Here is a 16,074-nt window from a genome sequence, read left to right on the forward strand (position 1 = left end):
ATATGTGTTTAAGTTATCTTATTGATAAAAAAAATATCTTGTTTTAAATTAACATTTAAGAAAAATAAAATTACAATGATAACATTATCATAATTTCAAAAAGCTTTCCCATATTTGAATTTATTAGAAACACCTTTATAACAGAAATGAAAAATAATAATATAAAGAATATTTTTATAAAACTTTTATTTATTTGATTATTATCTCAGTACTATTGAAAACAAGTAGTAATGTTCTAAAAGGAAATCTCTGTTTAAAATTAATTGAAGTTTTTTTTTTTATAGAATAAAAAATCTACTAAGAGTGAAACCGATGTGGTATTTCTTTTGTCTCTATCTGTGATTTTGGAAAAGCTGTCTCAGGTATTATATAACTTTTGTTTAAACTACGACTTATCTACTATTAGCATCACATTTTCTGGATTTTAAATCTTTAAGCTGTACCTTAATATATTCTTTACTAAACCATATACACCAAAGAGCCATTACATTATGACCACCCTGCTAATAACATGTAGGACCACCTTTAGCCCTCAAAACTGCTAGCACCCGCTGTAGCATTGATTCCACAAGGTGCTGATAGGTAGTCTGAGGTATCTGGTACCAAGCGCTCACCAACTGGTCCTGCAATTCCATCACATTGCGAGGGGGTAGCGTGGCAGCACGAATTTCGTTTTCTAAGTAGGACCACAAATGCTCTATTGGATTAAGGTCAGGTGAATTTGGGGGCCAAAACATGACTTGAAAGTCACTGTAATGTTCCTCGACAATTCGACCCTTATGACACGGTGCATCATACTGTTGGTAAACACAATCCCCCACAGATGAATGGGTGAACCTGGTCTGCAACTATGTTCAAGTAGCTTACAGACGTCAGGGATTGTTCGATGAGGATTATGGGTCCTAATGTGCCCCATGAAAACATTGTTCCTGGGCAAGAAACCATGAAAACCTGGGAGAGCCCATTGTTATAGATGGAGGATGGTCATAATGTAAGGGCTCTTCGGTGTATTCATTTCAATTGTGTTGAATAAAATTTAAATTTTAATCTTTCGGCTGTAACTAATTTAATTTTAGGATGTTAATAGCTGAACAGGGCCTCCACTAGAACCTGAAATACAACTATTTGCTTCTAAAATCTGTGACTAATATTATTATTATTATTATTTTTAAAATCAAAACAGCTAAAAAAGCGTCTTATTTTCAGAAAAATGACAACTATTTAATGACTACTAAATGGCAACTATATAAACCATATGGAAATAGTCAAAACAGGGATAATTAGCTACCAAAAAATTGACCAGAGAACAACATGAGTTTATGATACAATTTTCACGAACCGAGTGTGTTAAAAGTGAGGATTCAAAATCGTGTGTAGTCATACCATCATATTAGAAGAATTAGATTTTGAAAAACCATGTCCAAACGACTTAAAATGTAGATAAATGAGATTAGAATTAATGATCAGAAAAATTATGCTGACTTCACGGTCGTAAATCAAATATATAAGAAAGTGATTACTGCTATTTGAAATTCCAGTATCCATATAAATTTTAAATATCAGAATTTGGCAAACCATGTGGAAACATTAAAAAAAAAAGTTATTAATAACTGAAGAAAAAAACTATTGAAAAATAATGTAGATTTAATATTGAATCATTGCGATTTGTGTGCATCAGAATGTGAAATGTGCGTCTCCTAACAACATAATATTAATATATCAGAGCAGGAAACAGCTATAAAAATTATAAAAAACTAAACAACTATGAAAATGACGGAAAACGAAATGACTATAAAAATGATAGAAAACTGTTGAGAAAATGGCATAAATAGAATTGGTGCATTAAGTATCACAAGTGATTACCCTAATATGAATTAATATGAAATTTTGAACTTGAGAATCTATGTGGAAATGGCTGAATTTTTTTTTTAATAACTGGTCAGAAGACAACATATATTTACCAGGAATCATCGCAAATTAGTTGCATAAAAGAATTCAAAATTCATGTGTCATAATAATATCATTCTTAAACATTTTATTAAAATATAATAATGTGGAAATGTTAAAAAAAAAAAAAACAAGAGGAATTTACTGAGAAATTGGCGTTATCAGAGGATATTATTTAGGCTACTATTATTTATTTCTGAGGATACTTTCTAGACTACTATTTTTGAGCTTTTAGGACAGCTATTTTTGAATAATCAAAGGTCGCTCTCACTTAATTATATATTTATTTCATCTACACTCAACAAAATTTTAGTTTGTTATTTATTGAATTTTATATCTTTCAGGTGAACCCACCCAGTTTAATTTTAGCATATTGATATTATTTACTGAATTATATATATTTCAGATATACCCAATTTAATTTTAGTGTATTATTTACTGGACTTTTTAATCTTTCAGCTGTATCGAAGATCATATCTTTCACCTGCTCTCAAAGAAACTCGTCATAAGATATTCAATATGAGTGGACATTGCTTTATAAAGTATTTAAAAAGTTATAAAGCTAGCTCCAATGAATATATTCTTGAATATCTATTGTCGTGTTATACAGCATTGATAGAAACTATACATTTACCTGATTGTGCTGTTGATTCACGAGTGAAAGATCACTGTTTAGAAGAAATACCTTGCAGAACTGCACTGTCTATTGAAAAGCTCTCTGATAAAAAAGTAAATAAAAGTTTTAAATTTTACTTTCCTATATTTGTTAGATTTTTTCAAATCTGATTTTTTAGATTTTGCATCCTTAAAAATTTTATTCATTGTAGGTTGAAATGACATCAAATGTTTTGTTCTTCTATTTTAAAGGGTTTTATTTGGGAAACAAATTTAATATAAATAGAATATCGTGCAGAGAGCATTTATTCATGATATTTAGTTTTATTTGAAAGTGAATAAGAATTATAAGAGGAAAGGAAACTCATTCTGTAACTATTCTACTTTATATGGAATGTAATTTATCTGAATAAAAAATATGCAGTTTAGTAAAAAAAAAAAAATATTAATGATAACAAATCTAGTTTAAACTACTAAACTAAATAACTTATTAAACTAAGTGAAATACTAAACTGAAAATGTTTAAATAAAACTAACCTTTTTTGGAAGAGTGCTACTGGAAAAAATAAATCAGTATTTTAGCTATGAGTAGCTGCAACTTTTTTAGTGTAAAAATAACAGCATCAATTTAAAGACTTACATAATATTTTAGCTACTTACATAATATTTTTGAATTAAAGAGCTTATGTAGTTAGGCGGCTTTTGTTTTCTATAATAAAGCCAAAATATAGCAGGTTTTCAGGTCTATGGAAAAAATTAATTAAAATTTATATTTTACTGTACAACAAATTACTAATATCTTTAATTTTAAAAAAAAACTTATTTAAAACTTAAAAAACTTAATTAAAAAAAAACTTTTTAACTAAATACTTTCTGCTTTCCATTTCATTGAAGTGTATTTTTCCTCTCATTCAATAGGCAAAATCTGAAATCTACTTGAAATTCATTGCAAAGCTTTGTTGCCTAAAAGACGCATTATCAAGTTATCTTCCTGAAGATTTTCCTCTACTTTCATGGAAAGCAATAATTTTGAACCTAGAAAACAGAGGACACTTTTCTACGAAAGAAATAACATCAAATTTAAATAACTCTACTGGGCATTCCTGTGATATCTGTACTTCAATATCAAAAAAATCAACTGCTACAAACAGTATTATTCTTCAAGAATATGAAGTCTGTGCTCTACAGTCGGTTTGTAGTGTTATGAATGGTGAACAATTGAACGACAGATTTATAAATATAGCCAATGATATAGTATGTATTGAAATAATTAATATTTTAAGAAATGTTTGGTTTTTTTTTGTTGATATTTTATAATGATTTTTACTTTTAAACTTACATAAATGTTTACTCATTCTTACATTTTTTTTATGTAATGGGATAGATTTAATTTTTTTTCACCCGTTTATCATTTACAATACAATACAAAATTTGTTAAAAAAAAATATTTGATTTTTAGCTTTAGGGAAAAAATAGAACAGTTGAACGTGTTTTATAATTACTTAGAAATTATCATTTTAAAATGTTGGTAAATATAGAATTTTGTGTCTAATGTGAGTAGATTAACTGAAGCAAAAGTCTTAAAATCATCTTAATAAGAGGCAAACCTCGTTAGAATCAAAAATTTAAATATACAATTTATGTGCCTGCTTTCATTCAAACTGTGAACTCTAATTCTGCAAGAGAATGAATATTGTTGTAGAAATAACAATTTTTTAAACTTTTTTTTTTCAAGCTATGTTTAGTTTGCCACTAACCAAAACAATTTTTAAATTTTTTGCACATTAAGCGTCAAAGCTCAACGTTAAAGTTATTTTAGTTTGAAGTGAACTTAATTTTTACAAATAACTTTATAACACTCTTAGCTGTGATTCAAATCCATTTTTCAAGTATTTTGTACCCTTTATTTCCAGATCTTTCAAGCAAATGTAAATGAAATATTTTGACGTTTTCAGTGGGCAGGAAAACTACTTTTTATTTACTTAATTTTTTAACAACTACTTTATTACAAATGTAGTCACTACTTAACTGCTTTAAGGAAGCAGATTTTGCATGAGGATTCAATTTACAGTCATACTGAAAAAATAAAAATAGGTATAGATTGAAAAATTTGTAGAAAATGGTAACAATAATTGGCTTATTTAAACATAGGAAATTTTTGAGAAATATCTTAACTCTGTTGTTGTTTCTAATGCCACTTGCCGGACGGGCAAGCCTGCTTGGTGAAACCGAGCAAATTTAAGGCAGAGTGTGCATTTCTTGTTCTTCAGTGGCGCCATCTATGGCCGAGAATTTGACTTCTGTCACACCATAGGCTGCTCTCGTTTATAGGGCGGACCCATTCATTCATCCACAGATCGTAATTTTGACCTGAATCAGAGAATGACCAATCTCCAATCCAGTACCCCCAGAGGTATTGATTTATTATGGGAACATGGAGGACTTTTGCGACTCGACAGATTTAATGTACATCAGTCACTTTACTACATGGGGAGTCTTCAGCCGGCGGGGTTCGAACTCTCGTACATGGGCCTAGCGCCGTACCGACCAGGCTATCCCGGCCTTATCTTAACTCTTGTTTTTATGAGCCAATTTATTATTTTAAACCATTTTTCAAACTTTTTCTTCTGGCATTAAACTTTTTAAACCTTTTTCAAGAAATTATCAGATCATTTAATTTTGTCTTTTGTTCAAAACTCTCTAATTTTCACTGAATAGTAATGTACATTGGGAATGGTATAGCAAAATATGTTCCACTGGTGGACTTATCTAACATTTGCATTAATCTGACTCAAAATAGTACTGGAATTACTGATGTTTGAACCCTTACTAATTTAACATTAAAAGTAGTTACCAGGAATCAATAAAAATTAATAGTTTTTTGTATTAAACTGCTCACTTTAGTTCTTTAAAAAAAAACTACTACGGCTACGATAGTTTCTTTACTCGTAACACATTATATCTTACCAGTTTCATATTTTTTGGGAGGGTTTAAGGGACAAAACCTCCACCAAAATTAAACATTTCCTGGTTGACAAATTATTGTACGGTAAGTAGGATGTAAATATAAAAAAGTTTAAAGTTATGTTTAAAATATAAATAAATGTTTAAATATACATATGTAACACACATGTATCTGACGCCACTGTATCTGACATGTAACTATGCAACTGTATCTGACTGCTGGGCATATTTATAAAAACTTTAACTTATCATTTTAAATTGTTTAGTTTCATATTCTTTTATTTTAGGCAAAAATCAACATCCAGTCACTAGACCCAGCATCTCTTCAAATGAATATAGAAATTTTAAAACATTTAATAGAATCATGCACAAACAAGGAAGAAGTACCACTCTCATCTCAGTCTCTCACCAATGTAAGTTTATGATATGTAGTTGTTTCTCTCTAATGTTATTAATACAATCTTTCTTTAACACAGCTACTAAGTCTATGGAATTTTCAATAGACTGCTAGATTTTTTTCAGTTTTCTCCAATTTTTTTGATGTAATCAAGATTATCCTGGTTTTTTGTTAAAATAAACTTCTTAAAGGAAGTTCCTGCAAAAAATATTTGCCCAAATGAAAGCTTACTTATTATATTACTTGCTTGGGAATTTAAATTTGCAATGCAATAATGATTTTATTGATAGAATAACAAATATTTTTTGTATTGAAATAAAATTTAGTGGGACAAATTAATTTATATAAGAGCAGTGTTGTGTATCTCCATTTTGTCAACTATTTTATGCTGAAGAGGAGATGCAAAAAATTTTTAAAAAGAATTTTACCTGAATTCAATATTCGCTTTCAATTTATGAGGATGTCGCAAAACTTGATCCACCACTTATAATGACCACCTTCTTCCATCAGTAATTAATTGTACAATTTATTAGAAACAATATATATATATATATCCATTTTGAGTATCAAGAAGATTTTATTTCATTTTATAACTGGCATTGAACAGCCAACATAATTCTAAGTTAATGACTATCACTGTTCAATTCTGTAACCTTGTCATTTTGAACCCACCAACCCAGAAGACAAGGGAACTACTGAATAAATCATTGAAAGAAACTAGCTTTCAAGAAAGACTTTTTCATAGAACTAACCAACATTTGCATTACATGGAGAGCTAAACCAGAAAAACCTTCCTCGGTTAGCACAGTGGCAAGGGGATTCTAACCCATGATTTGTCCCACTGAGAATAAGAATATTTTAACTTTCTTCATTAGAAAAAAAAGGTCAACAATGTTCAAACAAAGGATTGTGTCTACTATTTATTACTGTATCTAAGTTTGAGCCCTTATATAGTTGTCTAATTACTAATTAATTATTGAAAAAAAATATGAGTTTAATTTGTTATTTATTGAATATATTAGAATGTATATCATTTTAAATTGAAAGTTCTGACAATTATTTATTATTGTGTTGTGTTAACTATTACTAACATATTTATGTTTTACCAACGTACCTCCTCTACTATAGAATAATATGTTTATTTGATTGCTGTTATCTTAAATTAATGGTATTTCTTCGATGGGTGCAAATGACATCTGTATAGTGAGGGAAGTGTTATTTATTAGTAATATTTTTAAAACCTTTTCTTTAAACACATATAAGTAAATATATATATACCACCACAAACAGTGCATCTTAATTTGATTTATATTTATCAGCATATTATAATTTTTTTAAATTTTATTGGCGTTTAAAATCTTGTAATTACCTATACCTAAAAACTTTAATATGACACTCTGCAATAGTTTGCAGAGGATTTCCATTTTTTCCCCATAAGTCTATGATTTAATATTGCCTACATTATTTTTTATTTTTTTAGTTGTTATTTCATCTTCATTACATAATGAATCAACTCTGCCAGTCTCCATATCTGTTGTACATGGTAAAAATCCCTGTGTTTGAATTTCTACATTTCCTTGTAAAGAAACGATCTGTAAGTATATTGCTTATAATGCCGGTAATTATTATTTTTTAAAACTACTCTATAATGCAACAAAGTAATCCAAGCTTTTATGCTCTATCTTAACCATATAGAGATATTCCTTTTAATAGCTGTTGAAAAATTTATTTTACTTTTTTGTTTATGGAATCTTGAATTGTTACTGACAGCTTTTAACTACTTCATATTGTATTATCCATTTTTCTTTACAAAAATAAAAAAAAGAAGACATAGCCTTTATATTCTGTTAAGAATGAATAATGAGATTCAAATTACAACTATTTAATTCAGTTTTTAGAAATTTATTTAAACTGACATTTATAATCTTTATTTTCCATTTAGTTTACAAATCCAATAATATAATATGTTTTTTTTTTATGGTTTCAACTTTTCTTTTATATTCTCAATAATATATTTTATAGTCTATTCTAAGTTCTCAGAAAAACATTGAAAAAGAGAGTCATTCATCTAACTTCAAATTTATTTCAGTTCATTCACTGACTTGCCATTTATGATTTTTATTTTGCAATCTTTCTACAAACTCAGTGTAACATTTATTTATTTTTTCATTTCAGCTGTCTTAAATAATTCTTTTAAACTCTTAATAGTGTTAATCAAATTGAATTTCTTATTTATTTATTTCAAATTTGTTGTACGTTGTAACTGACAGTGAGATAATATTCTTTTTTCTTTCCTAGTCTTGTATTCCAAAACAGTGCCTTATTCCATGTCTTCATTCCTGCCTAAGTGTGAAACTAGATCATATGGGACCCAATGTTTTAGATTTCACAAAAGCTTTTACAGCTATTTGGAATATTGTTTATGATATTTTGCTACACCATCCTGGTATTGTTCTATCATCAAGGGCTGCATATTTATCATTTGTTTCAAATATCCTTTTGATTAATAATTAATACTACTTATATTTTACAGTATAAGATCTTTATAATGCAAACATTGAAACATGTGGCATTATCAAGAGCAAGTGAAATCCAACAAATTTATCAATTTATGCTCGCTTTAAGAGATTGCAAAATTAATGTAGTTTATGGTTTATAGAATTGTGTTATAGAGATCTACCATGCAATGTTTTTGTCTTAAGTTAAAGTGGGGTTCATAATAGACCCCACTTTATTGTGTGAAGGTTAAATAAGTATCATTTTCTATAATAAGGGTATCCGCACACCTGGAAAGTCATTAAAAATCCAATGATTTCGACCTTGATCGAAAATTGTCATGGAAAGTCATGATTTTCAGTGATAAATACTAAAAAATATCGTGGAAACTCCCAGTTAATGATGAATTTGGGGCATTGGAGCCCTTAATCCTGTCTGGCAATTTGAAAATCCCATATTACCATTTGTATCGACATGATTTAAAAATAGCACATCGTGGTCTGCATTCGCACATTTCAAAAATCCTTCATTACGATCTGCATTTGTGTGGTTTAAAAATCAAACATTGTGATTCGTATTTGAATTTTATCAGATTAAAAAATTTTATCTTTGTAAATGTTCTTAAGAGGCATTATTAAATATTTTAAAAATATTCGAATAAATGTGCGAATTTATAATCACAGATCAAAATTTACATTCACGTGATTTAAAAATTACGCATTGTGATCCATATTTGTGCGATTTAAAAATCACACATCGTGATCCTCATTCGTGCGATTGAAAAATCTCTCATCACGATCTGCATTTGTGTGATTTAAATACATCACACATTGTGATTCATATTTCAATTTTATCAGATTAAAAAATTCCATCTTTGTAAATGTGCTTAACGAACATTATTAAATATTTTTAAATTATTCTAGTTTGCATGTTTGTTACTTTCAACTGCTGGGTTTTTTATTTACTGTTTATTTAATAGTTCAGTTCTTTTTTATTGCTTTTTGTTTAAATTGGTTTATTAAAAAAATGTGCAACGCATTGCTCAGATAAAACAAGATTATCTTTAAGGAAAAAAGTTGCCTCGTTACGATCTTCTTTTGACTATATTGAGTAGTAACTTGCGTAAGTCATGCAAAGTTATGGATTTAAAAACTCTAGATTTAGCAGATATCCTGTATGATATTAACAATATAAAGTTAAATTTACTTTCAATGAAAAACTGTTTCAATTAAATTGTTTTAGGGGAAAAATTGATTCATTAGAACATTTCTATCGTCATATAATATAAAAACAGGGTTGCCACTCCACAGGGAGAACAGGGAAGACCTGGAAAATACAGGGAAAATTGATTTTTTCTTTACAAACTGGGAAAATACAGGGAATTTTGTTTTTTTATTTTTGTCTTTTAAAAAATGGTGACCACTCAAAGCGTAATATGTGGGATATTTAACCATGATATTTCAGCTATTCTGAACTATTTACTTTATTATAGCATTATTTAAGTATGTTCAGCTGTTTTTCCAGCAATTGAAACTAATAAATATAGTTAGCTCATTATAGCTGACACAAGAGCACAGTAATTGTTGTTTCCTCTTAATATATTGCGTATAACATGTACAGGGAAAACACAGGGAATTTTTTTCCAGATTTGAGTGGCAACCCTGAAAAATATCACTGCTCATATTTTACTCGTTCACATAGTCATGACTATATTGAGTAGTAACTTGGGTAAGTCATGGAAAGTTATGAATTTAAAAACTCTAGATTTAGCAGATACCCTGTATAATATCAACAATATAAAGTTAAATTTACTTTCAATGAAAAATTGTCTCGATTAAATTGTTTTAGGGGAAATATTGATTCATTAGAGCATTTCTATCCTCATATAATCAGGGTTCGTACAGACTCCTTGGAAATAAAAAAGTCTCCAAGGAGTACTTGGAACTACTTAGATTTCCAAGTTAGTCCTTAGAAACTCTTTAGATTATTGTGTTGCATAGTTAACTTACTAAGTTCGCTGATAAATTCGCTGTCCAAGCAGGCAAACTGAATTCTATGACTTAGCTGCCAAAATCTAATAGTTTAAGAAAAACTTGAAACGAAAAAAAATAATTTTAATTTTACATGTTACAAGCAAACTCAATTAATAATTTACTGTGATTTTTTTTGAATAAAATGTCTTAGATTTTCTTGTGTATTAAAATTATAATATTGGTAGGTTTTATGTTATTCTTTAACAAGATTTATTAAAATATTTGAAACTGGAAAGTGTATTTATGTGTAAAAATTTTATTTTTCTTGATGAAGTTTGACAAAGTCAAAATATATTTCAAAAGGGCTAGAAAAAAAATATGCAAAATATAAATTTTTGCAAGTTCCTCATAATAACTGCTTTGTAATTTAAAAAAAACTGTCTAGTTATCTTTTACACAAAGTTTTTAAACTTTTGATAAGTCCTTAAAATTTTGGACTCTTTGGATTTCTTCTTCAGATCTCTGTATGAACCCTGTATAATATAAAAATATCACTGCTCATATTTTACTCGTTCACATAGTTCAGAATGATACTAAATTCATCTACAGCCAAGATGTTGCCCACATCATGCTCGAGGCTCGTGTTCCATGGGTTCGAAATTGCTGATTCTCCTATTTCTGCTATATTTAGTTATGAAGTATCACTATTTATTTCATAATTTGCCTAACTAACTTAAAACAAACAAAAATTAGTTGTTTTTTTACTTGCCCTGTTGTCAAGACGTTGACCACGACATGCTCGAGGCTTGTGTTCCATAGGTTGGAAATTGCCGATTCCCCTATTTCTGCTATATTTAGTTATGAAGTATCACTAGATATTTCATAAATTGTCTAACAAATTTAAAACAATCAAAAATTTGTTTTTTTACTTGCCCTGTTGAACTGTGCTGATGTTTAAAAATTTTGATATTTAACATTATCTTCTTTTCTATTTATATAATATGGGAAAAGTGTAATTTTGCCTTAATTTTATACTGCTCTTAAAATCCATTGTGAAATCAGGATCTCAAGACACCATCTCCAACTGTGATAAAAATAGCCAACATCAACTGCAGCTGTGTGCTCAAAATATGGATAGGTATAATTTTTGATATGCTTTGAATTTTCCAATCTATTTTCAATAATAAAATATTTTTAAATTATTTGGAATAGATCGATAAATAGACATGGTGCCCACTAAACTTCAGAAAAAAAATTCCTAGACTTTTCCAGGTGTTTCAATGAAATGTATTTCATGATCAGGTATATTTCAATGAAAATCCATACCATAAAATTAGAAAACTTTGAATTTTTTTATTAGTAATGTTAAATAGATTTTATGAGCAAAAACATAATATAATGAGAATGGAAACATGGAAAAGTGAATTTTATAAAATAATTGTAATTAAATATTAGAATTATTTCCAGGTATGATATAAGAATTTCCCAAGTTTTTTGTTAAAAATTACAACTTTCCCTTCTTTTTAAAGTTAAAATAAAATTCCCCTGACAGTTTCAGTATTTCCCTGTTCTCACTGACTTGTGGGAGTGGTATAGTATAGTTGAGTTGATTGTAATATTTTAAGCACTAATTAAAAAGTAAATGCGTTGAGACAAATGTTTCCATTAAACTATACTTAATTTACTAAATTAGATCTGCAATATTAAATTTGGGTATCTTTAGTCTAAATGATTATATTCAGATATAGTAATTAAAAAAAATTATGATTACATTTTAACTGATTTAAATCATTGTAATGATTTTCCTGATCTTTGAAAGGTTTTTATAGTCCTGTTTTTACGTTATAAGAAATAAAATTGTATTTTTAAAAAAAAATATTATGTATTTTTAAAGAAGATTGTTAATTTTGTTAAAATAAATTATGTATCCAAAGTCTTTACTATCCAACAAAAATATATACAAGTTCTAAAATTTACATAGACCAATTTGTATGCAATATAAAGAAAATCCTTTATTTTCTATATTTTCAGAACATATTGTGCTCTTGAATGATTGATATTTTATTATCATAATTTTGTTTAAAAATATTAAAGAAGGAAGAAAGAATAATAAATTTAAACGAAGGTGTCAAAAAGAGAGGGGTTTTAAGATTAAATTTTTTCACTATCAGATTTATGTATTATTATTGTCTGTAAAATATTCCTGTCTTGTTATAATCAGCTTCTTATTCTTTACAGACTTTTGACAGTTCTCACCAGACATAAAATAGAATTATCCAAACTAGTACCTTACCTTGTTGCTGATTATTTAGACAGTATTCAAGATATTACTCTAGATTCTAGCATAAAGGTAAAACAATTTTTATTTTTGCACATTCGTTATTAAATTACTATTTGTTTTTATCCATAACAATTTCAAACAATGGTTAAAAAAATGTTAATAGAAATATCAGAATATTAATCAAGATAATTTATGCAGACATATATAGATTTTTTTAAAATTTTGTTTCAGGTTCATTTAATATCTGGTATTAATAGAGTACTTGATTTATGTACAGAAGACTCGCTGAAGATGTTATCTGTCAATTTAAATCACAGCTGCCGTGACATGTTTTCTAATATTGTTAAAAATCATAGCCAACATAAATATCATGGAACTGTATAGGCTTAATGTTATTGATGCTTCATTATTGATGTATGATTTTAAATGTAAATTAAAAGTATTTTATACAATGTTTTTATTTATTGTTACTGAAATAGTTGAAGAGTTTTGTAGAGTGCTAGTATAGAATATTACTTTATTCTGTAGGTTTTTATTGCAAAAAGATGCTTTATCAGCTTTTAATATTTTGATATAGTTTAAAACTGGTTTTCTCAATCTCTAAAATATCACTTGTTTTTTTTATTTTTTACTTTTTTAAATGTTTTCTTAAAAACTTCCTAATTTTTTATGACTTCTAAGATTGATTTTCTGAATCTCTACAATATTACTTGACATGAGCTACGATGGCTCTGGGATAGAGTGTTCGCCCTCCAACGAGCTGAACCGGGTTCGAATTACAGCGATAACTGGTCAATCCAGCTTGCATTGACCACAGTGCTGCCGTGAAATATCCTCAGTGGTAGACAGATCCTGGGTTAAAATCCCCTTGCCGTCAGGCTAACTGTGGGAGGTTCTCGTGTTTTTCCTGTCCATGTAATGCAATGCGAGTTGGTTCCATCAAAAAGTCCTCTAAGGCAAATGTCTCCCAATACTTGATCAAGGAGTTGCCTTGTCTTCTGGATTGAGTGCAAAATTACAAGGCTACCGAGTTGAACATTAGTAGTCGTAAACCCAAATTCTGGTCGACTGTTCAACAACATTTATAAAATAAAATGTTACTTGACATGTTATTTCCCAATATAAAATTGTTACAGGGCTGCCAACTTTCTACATTTTTGGGGAAAATTTCTGCTAGTGATAGCTAAGAATATGTTATGATTCTTTGCTTTGTAAATTTGATTCAAAAGTTCACATAAAATGCCATTTTGTTCCACTTCTCTCATGATAAGGCTTTTGAAATATGGGAAAATTATCTGAAATTCTGAAAGCACTTGCTTCTAATTGTCTACTACTTTATGTAATATTTTGCAAAAAGCGTTGTAGTTGGCAGCCCTGCTTGTTCTTGCAACAATTTTCCTACAACCAGTTATTTTTTCCTTTAAAGGAAATATTTTTAATGCAGAAAATTAACCCTCCTGGTGGCGCTTACTTGAAATAGTTTTACTCTTAGAAGGTCAAGCATATTTAACAGAATTCTCTCTGAAACGGCGGAGGTCAGACAAAAGGAATGCCTTCCCCCTTTTTCTCCGTTTGCTGTTAAGGGAATTATTTACGCTCTATGTGGTCAGCCGAGGGAATGACAGTTTGATGGATGAAACCCGTTTTGTAGTTCACTTTTCAACTATCTTTTTTGAATCCTCCTGCAATTCAACGTTTGTTTCCAGAATGTTTGAATCTTTTTGCAATTTATATTTAAAAGACATGAGTGTATGGTCCTCGCCTTTGATTGTTAGACAAATTTTATTCCTGTTTAAATTAAAAATAAAAAATCAATTAGTAAAAAAATATAATATGATTCATGAAATAAAAAAAAATAAAAGTTGAAAACAATATTATGTAGTTCAAGTTTCTTTCTTTTTTGTTATTAGAAGTATTGATTTAGTGTTTATCATCACTATGCATATCGTTTATAATTACTTTTATGATCCTTTAATTTTCTATAATATTTAATTTTGCAGAGTGACAATCTTTTTCTTTTATTTGATCTAAACCAGGATCATTATCTTAATTTTAAGTTATATATTCTCTGATTTGGACCAGTACATCATTTAGAATATAATTTTAACAACAATATTCAAAATGTAGTCACTTGTAATTTTGATTCATGTTAGTTTAGTTCTCTCTTTCAATTTTTATAAAATTAAAACTTTTTAACTCTTTATGTACCAAATAAATTTCATTATAGTTTATAAATAGATTTCCATGCAGAAACTGGAAATTTTACACTAACCGAGTAATTACCCTTAACTGCCTCTTTACGTTTTGAAAAGTTCCAGTCAACTATCATTACTTTTAAAGAATTGACATGGCTTGATAGCCTTTATAAAATATTTGATTATTGAAGTCTAAATAAATCTTTTTAAATTCCTGCCCTATAAAATTTTATTCTTCCACTAAGGATTAGTAAATTGAAGTAGCATCAATCACATTTATAGCTTTTCTTAGAGAGAAAATATGTTTAATTTTTTTTTCCTATTTTCCTGCTGCTTGGTCTTTATTGATAATTTTTCCAACAATTTTGGTTCTATAACGCATGCGCTATCAATTAAACAGTATAGCTTATTTTTATTTATTTATTTATTTTAGTTGAAGTTTTCCTAATACAGTTGCCCCCACGTAATTGCATAACTGGTATTTGAATATCCCGCTTAAGGTAGTAGAATTTTTGAGAACCAAAATATATTCTATAGAAAAAATATTTAAATTCCCCCCGAGCAACTATTTAAGATTTTTTATTGTCGCATAGAAGTAACTACTTAAAAGAAAAAATTATATATATATATATATATATATATATATATATATTCGGCTAATTGCTTGTGGGATCATGGGCGCAGAAAATGTTATTCATGAGCTTGAGAAATATGAGTTCATAACGTTTCTCCTTTCACTTTCTTTAATTCTCCAATTTTTTTCTCTCTAAACAACTGTATTTTGTCATCGCTTTTTTGCATAGAAAAAATAATTCAAATAAAAATTTTCTTCGTAAAAGAATTTATTCATTGATCTCAGTTTTGCTTCGTATTTTTGGTTTTTTGAGTAGCTGTTTATGTTTTAATTTTACTTGTTTCGCATACGCTAAATCATGTTTTTCGCTCCTATAATGTATTATTATAAGTTGTTACATTTAGATCTGAAATTTAGGATAAATTTTTTTTACTTTTCTTAAATATTCGTTCGGGAAAGGAAATATGCCCTTAGTTTAGTTTTAGTTTAAATGAATCTGCATTATCTTTTTTTACGCAAAGGTTTCTTTTCGCATAATTTCAGTATTTTTATTCAGACTTAAATGGTTACTATGATTTAGTGTAAACAATAATTATACTTTACTTCATTTTGATGGTGCTTAATATTTGTAA

The 16,074-nt window shown here is 28.2% G+C and overlaps 1 protein-coding gene across 2 annotated transcripts in view; it reads left to right on the forward strand.

Annotated features, from left to right (window-relative positions):
- The window catches only part of LOC107454583 (uncharacterized), a 38,361-nt gene extending 25,232 nt beyond the window's left edge, over positions 1-13,129 (forward strand). For both annotated transcript variants that reach the window (XM_087150057.1, XM_087150058.1), the window contains exons 20-28: positions 285-362; positions 2,407-2,676; positions 3,481-3,816; positions 5,814-5,939; positions 7,404-7,517; positions 8,222-8,414; positions 11,428-11,530; positions 12,631-12,742; positions 12,905-13,129. In XM_087150057.1, the coding sequence (XP_087006183.1) occupies positions 285-362; positions 2,407-2,676; positions 3,481-3,816; positions 5,814-5,939; positions 7,404-7,517; positions 8,222-8,414; positions 11,428-11,530; positions 12,631-12,742; positions 12,905-13,057 (1,485 nt within the window). In that variant the 3' untranslated portion in view covers positions 13,058-13,129. The remainder of the gene's footprint in view (positions 1-284; positions 363-2,406; positions 2,677-3,480; positions 3,817-5,813; positions 5,940-7,403; positions 7,518-8,221; positions 8,415-11,427; positions 11,531-12,630; positions 12,743-12,904) is intronic.
- Positions 13,130-16,074: the final 2,945 nt, after the last annotated feature.

This window comes from Parasteatoda tepidariorum, chromosome 8 (assembly GCF_982258835.1).
Source record: "Parasteatoda tepidariorum strain Cologne lab strain chromosome 8, Ptep-v5.0, whole genome shotgun sequence".
Classification (NCBI taxonomy): Eukaryota; Metazoa; Arthropoda; class Arachnida; order Araneae; family Theridiidae; genus Parasteatoda; species Parasteatoda tepidariorum.